A 21092-nucleotide genomic window follows, 5' to 3' on the forward strand; every position below is an offset into this window, starting at 1 on the left:
TATTTCACATGTGTCTTTTGTTTTTCAAACTCATAAGTGTATCTATCTATTTGACATGTGTCTTCTTTTTTTTCAAACTCATAAGTGTATATTATATTTTCTTCTAATTTGGTTATATTATTTTATATTAAATATATTAAAACCAAGTACACTTTTTTCATTAAATTTGATTATATATTTACATATTAATTTTTTTTAAATAAAATGGAAAAATATTTAAGAAATATAGAAATTAATTGTGATATATTAATGTGATCATATTTCTAATAATTAAGAAAGAAAAAAAGATAACACATGTCAAATATAAGCATTACCAAATGTCAAAATATGAGAACAAGTTTAGAAAAAACCTAATGATATTATATAAGATTAGTGAAAGCACATCTCAAAGTGTCCAAGAAAATCAACACACAAAGATGCCTGAGGCCGGATCAATATGGGGTTTCGCGGGCACGACGATGGCGAGTCTTATGGTCTTCTGGTCAATGTACAAACAGTTTGTGCCATACCAAATCAGAGACTACTTGGAGAAATGTACTGAATATACTGAAGATAAAGATCTCACGAAAAGCCAAGCCTACGACTCCATACGCAACTATTTGTCTTCGAAATCAACGGCTCGTGCCCAAAGGTTAAAGGCCAACGAATCCAAAAACAGCAGACCGTTGGTGCTTAGTTTGGACGATCAGGAAGCAGTTGAAGATGTGTTCCAAGGGGTGAAGGTGGTGTCGTCTTTGAACGTGTGGAAGAGTTATAATAAATCTGATTCAACGGAGAAAAGGTACTTGACTCTGAGTTTTCACAATCGGCACAGAGATATGATCACAACGACTTATCTTGATCATGTTGTCAGAGTTGGGAAAGAGATAGGGTTAAATAACAGAGAGAGGAAGCTTTACACTAATAACTCGAGCCAAGAATGGTATCCATGGAGGGAAGGAAGATGGAGCAATGTTCCTTTTAATCATCCTGCAACGTTTGAAACTTTGGCTATGGATCTTGAGAAGAAAGATAGGATTAAGAAGGATTTGATAAAATTCACTAAAGGGAAGGATTACTATAAGAAAGTTGGGAAGCCATGGAAGCGAGGTTATCTCCTGTTTGGACCGCCCGGGACAGGGAAATCGACGATGATATCAGCTATGGCTAATTTCTTGGAGTATGATGTGTATGATCTTGAGCTGACGACGGTGAAAGATAACTCAGAGTTGAAGAAGATATTGATTGTTCGCTTGATCTTACGGGACATAGAAAGAAGAAGAAGGAGGAAGATGGGGATGAAGAGGATATAGAGAAGAAGATCAAGGAAGCTGAGAAGTTGCTGAAAAGGGAAAGAGGTGAAAGAGAGAGCAAGGTTACTTTGTCAGGTTTATTAAACGCCATTGATGGGTTGTGGTCAGCTTGTACTGGAGAGAAGATTATTGTGTTTACAACAAATTTTGTGGATAATCTTGATCCAGCATTGATACGTAGAGGAAGAATGGACAACCACATTGAGATGTCTTATTGCAGATTTGAAGCATTCAAGGTTTTGGCTAAGAATTACTTGGAGACTAAGTCACATGACATGTATGGAGAAATCAAGCAATTGTTGGAGGAAACCAACATGTCTCCAGCTGATGTTGCTGAGAATTTGATGCCGAAATCTGATGATGACAATGCAGATATTTGCCTTAAGCGCTTGGTTAAGGCTTTGGAAGAAGAGAAGGAGAAAGCAATGAAGTTGGCTGAGGAAGAAAAGAAGAAAGCAGAGAGAGATGCAAGGAGGAAGAAGAAGAAGAAAGTAGAGGAAGAACAGAAGAAGAAGAAGAAGGAACTAGAGGAAAATGGCAACGTTGCTCAGGATAATGTTAACCAAAATTCCAGCATAGATGTGATGAATTAATAGTTAATCAGTCTTTAGTGTGTGGTTTTGACCTTTTGGTTTAATGTCGTCAACTAAGTTTTAAATGCAATATAAATAGTTTATTGGGTCCTATCTCCTATGTGTAATCGTTCTTAATACAAAAAGAAGAATTTAAGAAAGAAAGTTATAAGTTGTACCGTGCCAGTCACAGCAATCTGCCTGTATGTTGACTTGCGATGCATCGAATTAACGTCCAATGCGCTTATCAAATTATGATGTACTATTTCAACCACATATTATTGGCTTTATTCAGAACAGTAGAACTTGTCTTCTTTTTTTTATTTCCTTGGCATGTGGAGATATATCAAACTATCATACGTTGATTTGAACTTGTGTACGTCATTAGGAGGAATCGACCTAAATGATCCAACCATATCAATTAAGCAAACCAGCTCGTATCGTCGTATGTTCTAAGTTCTACTAACTTGGTAATATTCTTGTGATCTCAAGATTCATTGTGGCTTAACACACTCTATGTACTGTACGTATTATAAGGAAACATATTGGGCTGACGAGTTATCAAGTTGGATAGACTATATATCTCCGAAAACATTTTTATACATGTTCTCCCTTGAATCATTATTTTCATCTATTTCCCCATAAACACGATAAAAAGTACACAAACCTAATATAATCGAAATAAAAACCCGATCCAATCTAAACCTCACCCAGATTCTTTATCATCTTCACCCAACCATTTTATTATTTCCATGGCTTCACTAAAAGTAATACTGATTTATAAAGCAAAAAATTATTGCTAGCTACGCCAACATATGATCACACATAGAGACAATATAAATGTTTTGTTAGCTACACAAACATGAGTTATGTGTACAACACCATAACCATCTAATTCCGATGATTTTTTTGCCGGAATTCGGTATTGACCAGTATTGACCGGTACTGACTAATATTGACAGGTGTTGACCAAAAAAAAATTAAAATTTTTATTTATTTTTTATAAACAGCAAAAGTTAAAAAAAATTACATAATTTTACTAAAATATTATATAATAATTTTTTACTACAAAATAATACAACAATATAAGATGGTATACAAATGATATGATACAAAACTAAAAACTAACTTTTGAATTTACAAAAAGAAAATGTATATATGTTATACTATTTTGTAGTAAAATTTTATTATATAATCTTTTAGTAAAGTTATGTAATTATTTTGTTAATTTTTGTTGTTTATGAAAAAAAAACAAAATTGGTCAACATCGGTCAACGCTGGTTAATATTGGTTAACACCGGATTCGGGCAAAGAAAGTATCAGAATTAGATGGTTATGGTGTATTACACATAACTCATGTTTGTTTATGTATGTCTGTATGTAATGACAATAGCTCGTTTAGTTAATAAAACATTTATATTATTTGTATGTGTGGCGATGTATTAGTATATACTTGACGTAGCTGACAACCATTTTTCATTTATAAAAAAAAAGGATATTGGCAAAGTAGTTCAATCAAAATAGAGCTATGGATACTAAAAATATATATATAAGTCCAAGTTCGATTCTCCCGAAAACTACATTTCATATCTAAACTAAACTCAGATTCATACATCAAGTATACCACTCTGCTAATGTATACTCAACAAATAATTATTACAAATTTACTACTCAAACTTATAGTTTGAATTTGTGTAATATCATACATCTACTGTCATAATGGCGAAAAATTAATAATTTTTAATGATCTTGAAGACACATTTGTAATGACCTGAATGACACGTCACATAATTAACAACTCGGTTTTTTTCCTATTTCTCACCATCCCTTATATATTAATAGAGAAGCATTCTCTTGAAAAAGCTGATGTGTCGTCGTCAGAAAACTCGAGATACATTTAGCAAAAAAATCTCTTAAATTTTCTAGTTAATTACATTAAAATACCATTATATTAAAAAAAAACAATTAACTGAATAATAATTAGATATGTCATCAATTCTCACACAAATTTAAAAATCACATATTAAAACTAATTAAATAATTACATACTATTTTAAGTCAAAATTTCACTAAAATTTACTTACAAACATACAAGTTGAAGTTATATAATTTTTAAGAAATCAATATTTTATATTAATTTCTTAAAATCAATATAAGTAAAATATTCTAAAAAGGCTATACAAACATATAAAGTTAATAAAAATAAAGAACATATAACTTATTAACAAAATCATATAAAAAATAACTATGTTAGTATTATTACCATAATAATTTAAATAACAAGCTTTCAATAGTTATTATAATTGATTATAAAAAGAAATATATTATCCATGAATTAACTCATTAAAATAAACTTAATTCCCAATAAATATAGATTTATATATATTCATAAATAAGTATAAAAATGACAACAAATTAGGGGATATCATGATGTGTGACTATTTATATATATCTAAGTATGTAAACTAATTAATGTCAACATTTACTGTGATTAATCATTAAAAATGGAAATATTGATAACCGAATAGGAATATATGTTTTAATTGTACATTAATCTATGTGCTATTAAAAAGGAATGAGACAATAACCCTTATCATTATAAATAAACTTAGTACCCAAAAAAAATCATAATATATTTAAAATGAGTGATTATTAGATTATGAAAAATTGTTATTTATAATGATAAGATTTAAATAAAATTAGATAATTATAGAATCAACTTTATTAAATAAACTTAGATTTCAATAAAAATTGTTATTTATAATGAAAAATAAACTTTATAATCCGTTATTTATAGAAAATATTAACAAACTGACTAACTCAAAATATTTAAATAGCCTAATCACAAATATTAAATCAATAAATTAGATTATCTTCAAAAAAATTAGTTTAGAATCCGATTGTTACTAACATATAATAAAATTAATTAATTAATCTACCGAGTAATTTAGTATATGTTGTTATGATTACATAAGAAACATGCAAAATTGTTATGATTACAAAATAAAACATATGAATTTGATATTTAAACTACACAAAAGACATGTTGCAATAAATAGTAACATTTTATCAATATTTTTCTTACACATTTAAAGATTTCACGGGTGAAACATATTTTTTACACAGAAAACGCAGCTTTAAATAAATAAATAAAAAACTTTAATTACATATTATGTTTGACACAAAAAAATATTAGTTCTAGAATAATAATTTTACTTATAATAATTTTTTTAAAATCGATTTATGCCACATATAGTGCGGGTTGTTACCTAGTTTAAAATTACTTGTTAAGTTTTGCATAAATATTTATACCTACATATATTTGTTAAGTTTTGCATAAATATTTATACCTACATATATATAATATCTATCTCGGATAAATTATTCAAAAACTTATACTCTCTCTCCGTCTCTTCTTCCACCGTGAAACATAACCAAAAATCTAATATTATTGAAACTAGTATGCATAATATAATAGGGTCAAACATACGGGTGTAACGTTATATTTCATAAGAGACATTGTTTCTTAGGGAGAAGTAATTTACACGTTTAGATTACGGAAAAATCCAGCATAAATGTTAAACACATGAACTCAAAAGGTCGAGATTTGTGGTTTAGGGAAGCTTGTGTTTTTGTTTTGTTTTACAATTTACAAAATGTAAAGAGAGCTTTGTGATGGTCGATATTGTATTAGAATTAGAGTCAAAAGGTATTAAGGTATAACTTTTGATCAAAAAAAAAAAAGGTATTAAGGTATAACACTCCATTAAATTAATACACCATACTTTGTGTAGACTGTAGAGGTACCTAACAGCTATCAATTTTGTTTTCAATGAACATTTTTAATAACCACTAATCATCATTTTTAGTTTTTTTTACTCCTACATATTCTTATATTTATTAATTTCTAAACAAATGTCAGTCAAATATAATCAAAACCACTATGTATGAAACATAATTTAGCAATAATATTGTGGGTGAACACTATAAACTGTGCTGTTCTATTTTCTTGCTTAAATCATTAATCTGAGAATCATATTTAGGAATCCTAACATGAAAATTACAATAGAAGATGCCATTTTACACATAATTGTAAGTGTCCAACGTTGACATTCGACTTCGAGCTAGTTATTTGATCCACAAAATCATAAAAATTGACTGCAAATAGTCAAGCAAAGCGCCCCACGTGGTTACACAACAACTTGCTATAGAAACTTTGATATATCTGTTTATTTTATAATCTACTTGTTGATAATATAATTTCATCTACTCTCTTCCCCTTAATTTAATCCATTTTCTTAAAAAGCTTAACATGCCATATAAATCGTGAAGCGACGACTTCAATAAATACCAGACTAATCTCGTATTGTCAAGCTCTTCTCATCTATACTTACTTGACATGGCTACTTCTAAAATAACCCTTGGAATCATATTTTTACTTCTCGGGCTCACTGATACGTTATCTGCTGTATCGAATAATTGCAAGTTCCCCGCAGTTTATAACTTTGGAGATTCGAATTCTGATACCGGAGCTATTTCTGCGGCTATCGGAGAGGTTCCTCCACCTAATGGCGTTGCCTTTTTTGGAAGATCTGTCGGACGACATTCTGATGGCCGTCTCATTATAGATTTCATTAGTAAGTAATCTTTGTTTTTTTTTTAAAAGTCCTTTTCTAATGTCTACATTGATTTTGTATTCAAAAATTTTGTGTTTTCAATTTGTTGGTAATTTTGCTTAGTAGAGGACAAAGCATATTTTTCTATGGTTATTGAATCGATCTTGGCGATATATTTGTTATGATTTTTGGCAGCTGAAAATCTCACGTTACCGTATCTAACACCATACTTGGATTCTGTTGGAGCTAATTACCGGCATGGTGCTAATTTTGCGACTGGTGGTTCTTGCATCCGCCCGACCGTTGCTTGTTTTAGCCCATTCCATCTTGGGACTCAAGTGTCACAATTCATTCACTTCAAGACTCGTACTTTGTCTCTCTACAACCAAACCAAAGGTATGTTCAATACCAATTGTACCAAACTGGAATTTAAAATTAATGCATGCGCTTATACATGTTCTTTTATAGGAAAAAGTCCATTTTGTAAAGGAGTCCTTGCACGGCCCAAAGATTTCTCAAAGGCTCTTTATACATTGGATATTGGCCAGAACGACCTTGCTGTTGGGTTCCAAAACATGACAGAGGAACAACTCAAAGCAACTATACCTACAATCATCGAAAACTTCACCATTGCCTTAAAAGTAAGCATCTAAATTATCGTTAGGCTTATGGGACAGTTTTATAGAAATGAATCTCTAATCTTTACAATATACTTTGTTTGTTTCCTTAGTTGTTGTACAAAGAAGGAGCAAGATTCTTCTCAATTCATAACACCGGACCAGCAGGTTGTTTACCGTATCTTCTGAAATCTTTTCCCGCTACACCGCAAGATCAGTACGGTTGTTTGAAGCCTCTTAACAATGTGGCCGTTGAGTTCAACAAGCAACTCAAGTACAAAATATCCGAACTAAACAAGGAGTTACCTTCTTCTCTCTTTACTTATATTGACGTCTACACAGCCAAATACAACTTGATCATCAAAGCAATAAATCTCGGTAAGCACTAAACCAAGAACCAATTAAACCAAATCTCATAATCTTCTGGTTTTTCTTAATCAAATCTAAATGCAGGTGTTGTGGATCCATTTGATTATTGTTGCGTTCGGGCGATCGGACGCGGAATGGGATGTGGGAAAACAATATTTCCAAATGGGACAGAACTTTATAGTACTTCCTGCAAAAACCCTACATATTTCATAAGTTGGAACGGTATACATTACACCGAAACCGCGAATATGCTAATCGCAAACCGAATCCTCGATGGTTCGATATCAGATCCACCTCTCCCAACACAAAAAGCTTGCAAGCTGACGAAAACTTAAATTTCCAAGCTAGTTTTTATTGCTTTCGAATAAATAAACCAAAATTCGATTCAGACCTTATCTTATTATATAAACGACCAAGTCATATAATCAGTAACAGGTTTGGTAATCAATCTTAAACCGGATAGTTCAGATTACCGTTTTCTTTAGTGCCAACTTTTTTATTTTGTTGCTTTGCTTAGTGACAACTTCTTGATTCGGTGGCACGTTTCTTTTTCTCATGTTACATGTGGAATAGGTATGTGTACATTCATGAACATGACAAACAGACCGGACACAAGAGTTGATCAGAAACTTACATCTAGAAGATCGGGAAAACGAGCTATTTCCCCCCCCCCCAAGAACTATCATATCTCGTTGGATGAAGGTCGAACTTGAGCCACAATCTATATAGCCATGTCAACTATGACCAATCTCTATGTCCCCCCAAATTAAAAGTTCTACACCTATATCTCCATGAAAAAAAAGTTCTATATCTAGTTACACCTAGACCTGGTTATGTGACGGTTTACTATTTGCTTAACCGTCTAACGAATAACCTAAACCAAATTTGACCAGATTAAACCTGATTTTACCCGAATTTGTCGATTTAACCAGATATATCATCTCCTTGGTTCTTTTCGCTCTCGTGGTGATCGTCTCTGCTGAAGTTATCTTCGAGGAAAAATTCGATGGTAGGCTACATACATACATTTCTCTCTTAGTCTCTTCTCTTATATTAAATCTTAAGAATGTCAATGCGATTGATGATTCTGTTTGAGATCGCTAGATTGATTCGTTTCGATTAGATGATGCCATAACCAGTTTGTTTGATCCAATCCAATGTAGTTTCAATTCGATCGAGCTTTTTTTCAAAATGATTGTTATAGATCTATGGAATTTGTGGATTTCTTGTTCTACTTGGGTTTTTTTTGAATTCGTAATTACGATCGGTGACCAAGGTTGTGATGATTAAGCCTCTCTTCGGTGACGCTCAGGATTTCACGGAAATAAGGATTTTGATGATAATTAGGAGTGTAATCCATTGAATTCATACCTTATGAGAAGTTTTAATCAGACGTTTAGACTTTCATTTTCTCGTCTGATTGATTTGTTCCTTTGTTTTCTCTTTTATTCTAAAGATGGATGGGAGAAGAGATGGGTAAAATCCGACTGTAAGAAAGAGATGAGTTTATATTGTTTGGTCTGCGGTTCACCGGATAAACGGAAGCAATTCATTTTCAGGGGGATATAGGTGTAGAACTTTTAATTTGGGGAGACATAGAGATTGGTCATAGTTGACATGGCTATATAGATTTTGGCTCAAGTTCGGGCTCCATCTAGCGAGATATGATAGTTCTTGGGGGAAATAGCTCGTTTTCCCCTCTAGAAGATCATAATAGTACCAACAAGACCAATCTAATTGCGTTTACTCTTTTTTTTTGTAAAGGAAAATTAAAATCGCCAAGATTTACAAAAACAAATGCAACAAGAATATTTTTTTTACTATTGCATAAAATCAGAAAACGCAACACCTCTTCAGTTTTTCAATCTCTCTCGACTGTGTAAGTACAGTATTTTGAATTCGTATTTCGTATATATATACATTTTAGACCGGAGCATATAACCCGGTTCATCAATAAACCGATCTCTGTCCATTTGTAATTTCAGGGTTGTTGTCCAAAAGGGTAAGAAGTGCTCTGTTTCTCTTGCTCCTTCCTCTTCCAGCTTCTTTCAACAACGCAGCTAGCCTCTGCTTCTCGTCTTCCACCTCAGGATTCGCTGTCCCGAGCTTCTCTTCTCTTGTCCCAACAACATACTCCAATATCTCTATAGCATCATCTAACCTGTAAAATACAAATAACACACATTACTTGTACCACAGGCAATCCCAAAAAACATAACCTAGCTAGAAAATGTTTGTTTTAAGTTTTTAATTTACCTTCCCATTGCGTCGTATGTTCCAGCGAGGTTACTATAAACTGCTAATGTATCAGGATGGTACGGTCCATACTCTTTCTCGAGAATGGTTTTTGCTTCTTCGAACAAATCCGCAGCTTCATTGATCGCATAACGCTGAACACAAGCGAGTCCCATCTGATTCAAAGCAATTCCGAAAAGAGCTGTTTTCTTCTCCCCACTGTTACGAAACTTCGATATCGCGCTCTTGAATATGTTGTAAGCTTCCGAGTAGTTCCCCATCATATAAGAAATCACACCCATTTGAGCTTCAATACCAGCAACCGTGTTCTGCTGACCAGGAGCGTTTCCATATATCTTCAACGCCCTTCTCAGCAACTTAAGAGACTGATCAAGCTCAGTCATCGACTGATATATCGCAGAGATCTCTATAAAACCCGTAGCAACCTCTTCCATAGGAGTTCCCGGAGTCGGTTTTAGGTAAATCTTAAGAGCGTTTTCGCAGTACGATTTGGAATCACGTAGTTTCCCTATTTTGTTGTACAAATCAGCAAGCCTGACGTAAACCGAAGCAACAGATGAATGAGTCTCACCTTTCGCTTGCTTAAACACAGCCAAAGCCTTCTGGTATGCGAATATTGCTTCATCAAAGCGAGCTAGAGACATGTAAGCATCACCTATACTGCAATCTATAGACGCAACATCTTCTCTAAGATTCTGAGACGACATTGCCATGCTAGCCAAAACGTAATGCTCAAGTGCAACCTCGTAGTCTCCTTTAGCATCGCAGATAAGCCCCATTAATTTTCTATCAGCAGCTTCTTCAATAGAAGCTGTAGTGGCAGCTCCGTTTTCTTTGTGAATGTCCAATGCCATTTGACAAAGCCTTGAGGCTTCATCAAACTGCATTGCTTGAACATGAGCTTCTGCTAAGTATCTACAAGTTTCACCAACTCGTGCATCAGATTCTCCAAGAACTTGTCTTTGGATCTCCAAACCTGCCGTGTAGAGCAAAATCGAATTTTCAACCTGACCCATAAAACCATACATGTCACCAAGCTGCATACACCCTGCAAATTTCGCTAACGCGTGATCCTCCCCGTCTTCAATCATAGGTATCTCAATAGAACGCTCAAGAACAGGCACCGCGTCGTCGTACCTCCCTAACCCTGCATATATAGCAGCCAAGATATGCAAAGACATCACCAGATTCAACCCGTGTTGTTGTTTCTCTCCTTCTACTGATTTCTCAAACGCCTTCACAGCACGAAGCGCCAGATCAAGAGCCTTATTCAGATTCTCGCCAGAAGAAACCAACTCTCTAGCTTGCTTCAACAACAACACCCCAAGCTCAGGACTCTCCTCATCCTCAGTAACCTTCCCTAAATCCGGAGACTTCCTCGAAGAGATCCTCGAACCAGGAATCTTCGGGTTAGTAGGACTGGTTTTCGCAACCTTCTTACCATTAGAATGAGATACAACAGGTTTCTTCTCACTCAAGCTACCTCCACCATTACTTTCCTCCTTCTTCTCCAAGACAATATCTTTCTTCCTCTCTCCACCATCTCCTCCAACATCTCCTCCAACCAAATGCCTCAACTCCAAATCAATCCTAGATTCAGCTCCATATGAAATAAAACTCGCCCTTGACGGAGACTGATCATCAGAGCTCTCCATTTCACAAACGTTGTGATACAATTGCTCAATAGAAGCATTCATAGCTCCATCAACTGCAAGATCTATAGAGCTCAGAGGACTCCTCGGTGAAGCTTGAAGGGCTGAATCGTCTTTTCCCCTCTCATTGCTCTCTCCTACATCCATGGCTGTTTTTGTCTTAAACTCACCAAATCTGAATCAATGGAGAATCAAAGATTTAGAGTCAAATCAGTTAAAACAAGAAGACAAAACGTCAAAAGACTCGAACCTTTCTGTTACCAAAATCGAGAAACTATAAATTCCTCTAAATAGGACGATGAGGATTCAGTTAATAACAACAGAGCACAAAGAAACCCAGAATCAAATTCAACGAAATTGAAAAGAAAAAATGAAAACTTTATACAAAATCAAGAGATAAAAATCAAACCTTTATGTGTCCTCCTCTGACTCTGAAGAACAGATTCTGTTTTTTTCGTAACTTAGTGGTTTGTGTAAGAGAAGGGATTTGGTGTATTGTACTTTTCACATTTAGGTGTTACTTTGTTTTATATCTCTTCTTCGCCTCTCATCATCTCAAAGCTAATGAGAATGATGTGTAAGATTAATACTACAAACTCTATAATGAGAGAGATGAAGCAACAATAACATTTACGCACAAACCCTTTCACTGTCCTATATGTTTTTTTGAAAAAGCTCTTTTTATTTTATTTTATGGGTCTACATGGGATTAGTTTAATTTAAATGTTTTTTTTGTTTACCTTTTAATTTAATTATTGAGTGATTGATTATGTTAAGAAAATGAAGATGATAATTGACTCTTTTTCATGTCATTAATGATTAATTATTTTAGGAAAGAGATACATACTAACAAAAAAAAAACCTAAAAAAGAAATTGAAAGATCATTCATTAGGTTGAAGAAGATTGACTCTTGAAGCAATAAAAAGAAGATGACTTCTCCCCTACTCGCACTCTCATTTTCTAAATACTTTTTATCTTTTTCCCTCAATTTTTATAAATAAATTTTAAAGAATTTAATCTTTTTTGTTTGGTGTCCACAATACTCGAATCTTTTACTGATTTTTTCGTGATTTTATTTTCACTAGTTGAGTTAAAAATAAAAAATATAGATGTGAGTTTGCTGTTAATTTAACTTAGACAGCTCAAATCACTAATAGATTTTTCTCATTTTTTTAAAAAATTATATTTTTGAAATAAAGATGTGAGTTTGCTGGTTAATTAGACAGCTCAAATCATGGTTTTATTATTTTTTTGTAATTTTTTTCCCATATTAGTTTCATTTTTAACGTTTTTTTGGTATGTGCACAAAGATACATAAAATATTTTATTGATTTTTTTTAATATTTTACTTTCATTAGTTTTTTTTGGTAGGCATTTTACTTTCATTAGTTGAGTTAAGAAAAAAAAACAGCAAATAAATAAAGAATTGAGTTTTGCCGGTTAATTAGTAGCCAGCTAATTAAAAGCTGGGGGAAAGAGATCACAAGTCTACGTCAAACCCTTCAAATTCACAGCTGTATAATATTTCCGTTGAGATTCCGCCACGTGTCATACTTAACCATTTTATTATCTCTAATCATCCCATTATTTTTTTTTATCAAATAAATTTATTATTTAAAATTTGATATTTGTTTGTGTAAAATAAAATATGTAAATAATTTTTTTTGTTTTATTCAAATTTACGTTTATTTTATATAAAAATATGTTTCACCCGTGAAATATTTGAAAATAAATAATAATTTTAACGGAGTAAAAATATTTGTATGAAATTTATTTTAATAAAACATGAATAATTATTTATTTTTTTTAAAAAATAAATTAATTTGTTGTTTTTGAAAGAAATATAATATAGTTTCAAATTAAATAACTACAAATAGTTTAATTTATTTAATGAATTTTTATTTAAGTTGCATAGATGTAATTAGGATTAATTAATAAGGTTTATTTGTTAAAATGTGCTTCAAACTCTCTGGCGACGATACATCATCATTTTTTCAAGAGTGCTTCACTATTAATATATAGGGGATGTGATCAGTGCCGACAAATTTCTTCTCTCTCCTCTCTGACTGCGACGAAGAAGGCGATACTGAAAGCACCGTTTCGTTAATTCCTTTCCTGCCGGCGTCGCTTTCAGCGTCGGCCATACTTCCGTTTCATCTTTTGTTTATAGTTTTTTCTTTTTACATAAAATCTATTCAGATCCAGAGAACTTTATATGCATCTTCTTCGATTCATGAAAGGGTTTTTAAGATTTCCCATGAGAAGAGATGTGTTTCATCAACAATTCAATCCATGGTGTCTGCCTCAATTCTATTCCCCTGATCATATAAATCTAGGTTCGATTTCAGAGAATAATGATGTAGAGCCACCATCAGAGGCCTTGAAGACGGATCAAATTCCTGAGTGTTGGCATCGCACCCGTCGAAGGACTGTTGGACTCGGTATATCTGAAACTCTCTCTTCCATAATTATGCGTTTCGGTTGGTTCTTTGTAGCCATCCATCTCTCTTGTAGAGTGTTATTCCGGCGTCCACAATTGTGTGGTTGTCGGCGTTTTGTCTCCGAATATGTTTCATCTTTCTGTAACCAATTAGCCATCTTTGGACGAAGAATGAAGTGGCATTTTCGGCAGTTGTCTTTTCCCTCCGCCAAATGGTACGAAGATGTAATTTGGATTTTTGATCCTGGTATCATATTGTTTTGGATTGACAACGAAAGCGAATGGAAGAGATGCTTAATGCATACATCGGTTCATAGCCCCGGTTCAGAACAATGCCTAATGACATCGGTTAATTTCAATGGGGGCCTTTGGGGAGGTCAACATGGAACAAGAGCTAGAAGATGGTACTTATCATGTCAGCATTTATGGGCGTTAGCTATAACAAGGAATGATATCATCTCCCGTTGCTGGAGCTGTGTTTTTGGGAAGCGATGTAACAGATGGATCGCAACCATTGATCGTTTCAAACTTTATTGGAGTTTCGTCAAAAGAACGATAGCCAAACAAGACGATCATATAGGGAAGAAGACGAATAAGGAAGATAGTAGATTTAATAATCTCCTAGCGTATAAGGCTTACCAGAAAAAGCAGCGTTTAATTTACTTGTTCGATTGTATTTTCTTCTTTTTAACGTTTAATCATTTCTTGTTAGATGTGTATGTCATAAATTGACTATGTAATTTCTGTTTCAAGTTTAATAAAGTAAAGTAGGATGTAAAAAAAAATGTGAACAGTTAAAAAATGAGCTTTTTGATGTAATGATGTGGATGCACTGTTATAATTATTACTATACTCTTTAGACTCTTTATGAAAAAAAAAAAAAAAAAAAAAAAAGAACTGGACCACTCGGTTTATAAAGGATTGGATCACTTTGATTAAATTAGTTTAAGTAAGAATAATTCTCTTAATGACAAAATGATATTACACGTGGACTACAGCTGCATACCAAGTTCGACAGCCTGGTTTTATGGCCCAGATGTGGTCCACCTTTAAGCCCATAACGGCTAATATGAGCCCTTATTGGCATCTGTGTAGGGTCTATCCAAAATGTAATTGAAACGATAACAAAAGTATATTGAAAGTTTTATAGATTTTCTACCCAAAAAATATAAATAAATGTAAACGAAAATATTTGAACACCAAGGCAAATAGTATTAAAATAATGTTTTTTTGAATACCATGAAATAAGTAAGTAAGAAATAATAATGTTTTTTAAGATTCAATTTCTCAAAAAAATTGTGAAAATACGACGATAGCCATTCAAATTTATATTGAGTCTTTTCTTTTGTCAACATCCAATTTTAATAGATAAAACTGAATTTACTTGATAAGCAGGGGCTTTTCAAATTTACTTGACCATTATAACCTCTCCTTCTCTCACTTCCACCCAAGACTTTTTCACCTGGAGGATAGGCACAGAGGATCTTTTGACCTTCTCCACCTCCAAAACGTGGGAAATGATGCGGCCTCGAGCTGTCAATCAGCACTGGACCAAGCAGGTGTGGTTTAAAGGTGCGATTCCACGACATGCTTTTATCTCCTGGCTAATCCACCTCGACCGACTTCCCACTAGATCGCGGTTGGTGACTTGGGGACTTCAAGTTGATCCCAACTGCTGTCTATGTGGCTTGACTCATGAAACACGCGACCATGTCTTCCTACGATGTGCTGTTAGTGAGGATCTATGGATGATAATAACCTCAAGCAGAGGCTTTTCAAATTTACTTGACCATGATAACCTCAAGATCACCTCAAGCAGAGGCTTTTCAAATTTACTTGACCACTATAACCTCTCCTTCTCTCACTTCCGGCTTGGATATAGGCCCTTTTCTTTCCACACATGGGATGCATTCTCAGCCTGGTTGGACCTCAAGGACAAGACTGCACCAAGACACTTACGCCGACTCGCAGCACAAGCCACCCTCTATGCCATCTGGTTCGAGCGAAACAACAGGTACCACAACAGCATCTCCGCAGACGCAAGGACCATTTTCAAGGGGTTGGATCGACAAATCAGGGACACCATCTTTGCTAAGCAGAAGAGGAAAAACTTCAAAGACCTTCTTCTCGTTTGGCTTAAGTATGCATAGGACTTTCGTTATTGTTTTCGCTACTATCCTTCCTTGTTTTTTATTTTTTTGGGACAAGGGATGATTTTGATAAACGGATATTGTAGTTTCAGTAAACCTTATGTTTAATGAAATTCACAGTTTTCAAAAAAAAAAAAAAACTGAATTTAATTTTGCCTTGGAATGAACATTTAATAATGGAGTCATATAATCTCACCCAATGCCAATAACATTAGGTTATTTGGTTGGTCGGTCTTCATATACATTGACTTGGCCAGATTCTTACAAGAGACAGAGACAACCCACACGTTTGTTCATGATGCTAAGACCTAACAACAACTTTTCTTCCTTCTGATTTGTATTTTTGTGTTTCATAAAGACAACTCTCTATAACCATATTATTGTATATTTTATCTTTCATAACGTTCATAAGCAATTAATTAATTTATGGACCGAGAACAAATTTTAATCATTGTGGATGTTGGGCGGTGCTTCCTTTCTTGAACTCTTTCGCCGCTCGAATCACTTATCAAAATCTTTATCTATTATTTGGTATTATAAATACGTACGCGTTGATACACCAACACGTTTTTGTTTTCTTCTACCGTCATTTCAAAGTTTTCGGATCGGGGAATATGTATGAAATTTTGACAAATTTGTCAATAAATACCGCAGTTCGGGTCGAGAATGTGTTGGTCAGACATAAACGTTTTATGATGAGCCGGGTAAGACTCTAAAGTAGATATGGAACAAATTCGACAGAAATTCATTAGAAAATGTTAAAATCTAAAATCTAGTGTAATCTAATTAGACGTTTATATTTTAAAAAGTTATTAATGTGTTATTGGATTAATATATTTTGAACATTCTTTCAAACTATTTCAATTTTTAGCGTTTTCCAATTTGTTAATTTCTTAGCTAGAGTTTTATTCACTGCTACGTAGTTTTGTATGACAACATTATTTGACAGGAATTTAATTGGTAAAATTAGCTCAAAATAGTATGATTTTCTTTTGGAAACTAACTATAGTTTTTTGAACATGAAATATTGTTTCTTACCTTTACAAAATATAAGATATATATGAAAGAAAAAAAATAATAATTTGAAGAGCTTTTGATAAACCAACAACACTCACAATGTTAAAACAATGTGAGTTATGATCATTGGTACTTTTTGTAACTGGTGTCTGGTGTCATGATCTTTCGTCGATTGGCAAAACCTACTATAGATAATAGTTTCATTACAAGTAAATTGGTAACACAAAACAAGAGGACTTGACATACTTTAAACTTATGCATCACCAAGCGGTCCAAACCGACAAATAACGAACCCTCTTCTCTTCTTCTATGGTTAATTTAACAATGATTGTTACAAGACAGTTTTAGAAGCCTAGGTCCATAAACCCTTTCTCTGGACCTGTAATATATAGTACTGCATGCTTCCGCAACTATATGATTTCATTATTTCTACTGCCTCACCTTCACCAATATATAACCAGTACTGTTTCCGTATTAGTACTTCATTTTATGGAAACAATGAAATTAATACATATGCTGAAGTAAAACATTTTAACATTGAACTTCTTAATGCTTTAATGATAAACATTGATGTGATCATAGAACGTATTAATCACATAAAAACACTTATAAAAATCTGATACCTATATATATAGATATATAGCTACTAGATAACTAACTATTATCAGTAATTGGTATTTATAGGTATTTGTACGTGATGGATACGTAAATAAATGGTATTTACTATGTATTTTTTTTTATGAATATTAAATTATATTCACCAAAAAAACTGTTGTACAACATTTTATATGAAGATAGAAACAGAGGTAAAGCAAAAAGTATTAGAAACAGATTAGATGGGGTGGGTTTGAAACTAGAACTGGAGACCATTCTCATAGCCAGGAACAGTTAACAAGGTGAGCAGCCGATTACAGACATTCTTGTCAATGAAACGGAGGAGACTGGAGGGTGGAGTTGGAGCTTCACCATGTCGTCTAGTATTCCTTTCCCGCCAAATGCAGTGTAGCGAAGATTGGAAGACATAACGGAGGATAAAACGTTGGAGCCGAGGGGTGGAGGAGTCAAGGAGCAGAGTGGCCAACTGATCCCAAAGCGTGGTGTACTTGATGCCTAGTACAACACTAGTCAAGGCAGATCAAACTTAAGAAGAGTAGGAGCAAGAGAAGAAAAGATGATTCAGTGTTTCCTGATGGCAGAGAACACAGTCACCGTTTGCATCAACATTTCATTGTACTAGTTTATCGCCCGTCGAGAGTCTATTATGAAAAGCAAGCTAAATGACAAAGGAGTATTTTGGAGTTGAGTGAGAGAATCAAACCCCTGTAGCCCAAGCACAAGGAGGGTGGTGTTGTCGAACCAAGTGCCAGGTAGCTGATGTTGAGAACTTAGACTTGTAAGAGCCATTCTTATGTTGCCAAAGAGGTCGATCACACCCTAGGGGCTGCAATGAGAGGCGGAGAGAGTGCAGCTCATCCTCGAGCTGGTTCAGTAGCTCTGTCCGATGCCGACGCCTGCGATGGAGAGTAAGAGCCTCGACCACTGTACTCTGTTTTGGAATCCCCATATCAATACATCCTCGAGCCCCAAACAAAGCAAATAGTTGCCCAAGAGGGCACCAAACATCGAACCAGAACGAAGTATCAAGCCCGGAGTTCACCTCCACTTTATGAAAGGTTCTGGCTAAGTTTCGATATTTCAAAATTTTCCTCCACATCCAGGAGCCACTCACACTCGTATCACTAACCGACCAGAAAGAATCAGCTCGTATGAGGTTGTTACTAACCCAACGGACCCATAGAGACGATCCAGCAGAGACACGTCAATATTATCAATATGTCACTAACCAAATCTTCAATGTAATTAAACAGGATTCATCTTTCACCTTACGTAATCCATTAAACATTTTCGTGCTTTACAATCAATCTTATGTCTTGTAAAATATATAATATAAAAAGTTTAGAACTCTTCTTTTGTATATAATATTTCATTAAATGATTCTTAACAGGCCCGACCTTAATAATGAATGTCACAAATATGGTTACGTTATTGGATACATATTTAAAAAACAAGACTACGGCAGCAATCTACGAAAGAAAACACAAAGTATGCTAATAATAAATTATTCGGAAAACTTTTTCAAAGCTCCAAGAAACAAAAAAGATTCAAGTGAAAGCAAAATATGCATTATGTAAATAAGATACTAGATTTTGATAATAGTGTCTTTAGGTTTTTATAAACACACGCATCATCATATGCCTAACAATCAAAAGTCATACAAGTATATCAAATAAAACATAATAGAAATTATAAAAAATAGTAAATATATTAGCTAGCTACCAAAAGATATATATTATGTAGATAGCAACTTTAACATAGATGTCATTTTTCTCCTCGATGGTCAGGGAATCCATTGTCAAAACATCTCCATTAGATAACTCCATTTGTGCCAAGCGTTCTAGAAGATGTTCATCATAATTTTCAGCAATTAGTTGCACTCTTTCATCAACATATGTTTCATCGGATTTTTGGTGTGTTTTTCTCATCACAGCAATGAAGGAAGAGTCTTCATTATTTGCTTCATGTGAACAAAACATTAAAGAAAGTTTAAAAAATATGAAAATTTTGAACAAAAAAACATAATCGTTACCAAACATACAAAAATTTAAATATTACCAAAACATCTTTCTTTTTTAATGAAATGTAAAATTTATTCGAATTTTTTTTACATCAAGTGCAGCTTATAGTTAAGAGTTTTTATACTAAATTTGAGTTTTAATTCCAGCTATAATTCGAGAAAACAGCTAATAGAGGGACAAGGGTCTCCTTAGCGCGAAGCTAGCCACATAGGCATATATCCTGCATAGTTTTCGTTGTCTTGAATAGAGAGCAGCCGGTTCCGTATTAGTCTATCAAGTCGTTTGATGAAAACTGCAAGTAGCACTGGAGATTCCCCATGTCAGCGGTTGTTCCTCTCCTTCTAAAGAGAATGTACGGAGGTCTGAAAAGCATATCTTAACAAAAACAGTGTAGGCTTCCCTAGAGAGTTGTCAGTGAGGAGGGCCAGTATAGTCTCCCAATATGTGGAGAAATTGGTGGCTAGAACCTTGGAGGTGAGGCCTGTCCAAATTTTCGTCGAGTATGAGCATGTGAAGAACAGACGGTTCCACGTTTCCTGGGAATCAGAATAGAGAGAACAGGATGTATCTACTCTTGTGTTCCAGTGCTGCATTCGATCTCCTGTTGTCAACCGACTGAGTGTTGCTAGCAAGACTATGAACGAGTATTTAGGGGTGGCTTGAGAGAAGCAGACACCCTTATACCACGACTTCCAATGTCCTTGAATCCTAGTGCATTCCCATGTCTCTTTTGTGTTGAACTTTGTCTTAAAATGATCCCTCAAACCTTTCCAGAGAACTATATCCTCATTTTGCACTAGCCCTCAGTGACGAACACCCTCAAGAACTGTCTCCATCTTAAATAATCAACTCTATGTCTTCATTTTCTATGCAATAATGCTTCGGCTAGTGTGGCATGTAAACCAATTCCCATATCCATACAACCCCTTGGACCTGCAAAGTCAATCAAAATACCAAAACATCTTTCACTTTTGCATAAGAACGTGATCTTGCTCTGTGAAAATGTGAACTTAAACCATCACGACTAAATAATTGCAAAGAACGAGCTTTTTTTCTTTTTTCTTTGGCATTTGGAGGCTTCCATAATCTACCATTATTTTCCAATGTTCAGACGGAATCCACTTAGGTTGTTCTCCCTTGGACTTTGCAAGACTAACCATTCGCTTTTGAGACAAGCAGCAAGAAGTGCATCAAATTTGGCTTTAACTAGATGCTCAATCGAGGCATCCCATCCAAACCTTTTCTAGAACATATATATATATATATATATATATATATATATATATATATATATATTATTAGACATGTATTAAATATAAACTTATTTCTGAAAAATAGTTTATATATAACTAAATCAAACCTTAAACGTTGAAAACATCCATCTCTATAACATTGCAGCACCTTTTTCCAGCTATACCACACTCCTTTGAAATTTCCTTCAATGATTTTCCTAACACGAGTTGATACTTCGGTG

The 21092-nt window shown here is 34.1% G+C and overlaps 4 protein-coding genes and 1 pseudogene across 5 annotated transcripts; 4 read left to right on the forward strand and 1 right to left on the reverse strand.

The window, feature by feature from the left end:
• The first annotated feature begins 389 nt into the window (after positions 1-389).
• LOC104783642 (AAA-ATPase At3g28540 pseudogene) lies at positions 390-2042 on the forward strand (annotated as a pseudogene).
• Positions 2043-6151: 4109 nt separating this feature from the next.
• LOC104780044 (GDSL esterase/lipase At3g27950-like) lies at positions 6152-7938 on the forward strand. Its single transcript, XM_010504500.2, has 5 exons — positions 6152-6501; positions 6676-6876; positions 6949-7121; positions 7211-7475; positions 7551-7938. The coding sequence occupies exons 1-5, from the start codon at positions 6264-6266 to the stop codon at positions 7799-7801; spliced, it is 1128 nt and encodes a 375-aa protein (XP_010502802.2). The 5' UTR covers positions 6152-6263; the 3' UTR covers positions 7802-7938.
• A 1326-nt stretch (positions 7939-9264) lies between these two features.
• LOC104780045 (protein KINESIN LIGHT CHAIN-RELATED 2) lies at positions 9265-12248 on the reverse strand. 2 transcript variants are annotated; one of them, XM_010504501.2, is made up of 3 exons: positions 11784-12248; positions 9723-11549; positions 9265-9627 (listed from the first exon to the last, which is right to left on the reverse strand). In XM_010504501.2, exons 2-3 carry the CDS (start codon positions 11519-11521, stop codon positions 9417-9419), a joined length of 2010 nt encoding a protein of 669 aa, XP_010502803.1. In that variant the 5' UTR covers positions 11522-11549; positions 11784-12248; the 3' UTR covers positions 9265-9416. The 2 variants fall into 2 exon arrangements, with proteins under 2 accessions (XP_010502803.1, XP_010502804.1); XM_010504502.3 differs by having other exon boundaries at positions 11625-11791.
• Positions 12249-13986: 1738 nt separating this feature from the next.
• LOC147945525 (uncharacterized) lies at positions 13987-14547 on the forward strand. Its single transcript, XM_087509285.1, has one exon. The coding sequence runs from the start codon at positions 13987-13989 to the stop codon at positions 14545-14547; it is 561 nt and encodes a 186-aa protein (XP_087365411.1).
• A 788-nt stretch (positions 14548-15335) lies between these two features.
• LOC147945526 (uncharacterized) lies at positions 15336-15965 on the forward strand. Its single transcript, XM_087509286.1, has one exon. It carries the CDS (start codon positions 15336-15338, stop codon positions 15963-15965), a length of 630 nt encoding a protein of 209 aa, XP_087365412.1.
• The last annotated feature ends 5127 nt before the right edge of the window (positions 15966-21092 follow it).

This window comes from Camelina sativa, chromosome 4 (genome assembly GCF_030686135.1).
Source record: "Camelina sativa cultivar CO46 ecotype springtype chromosome 4, ASM3068613v1".
Lineage (NCBI taxonomy): Eukaryota > Viridiplantae > Streptophyta > Magnoliopsida > Brassicales > Brassicaceae > Camelina > Camelina sativa.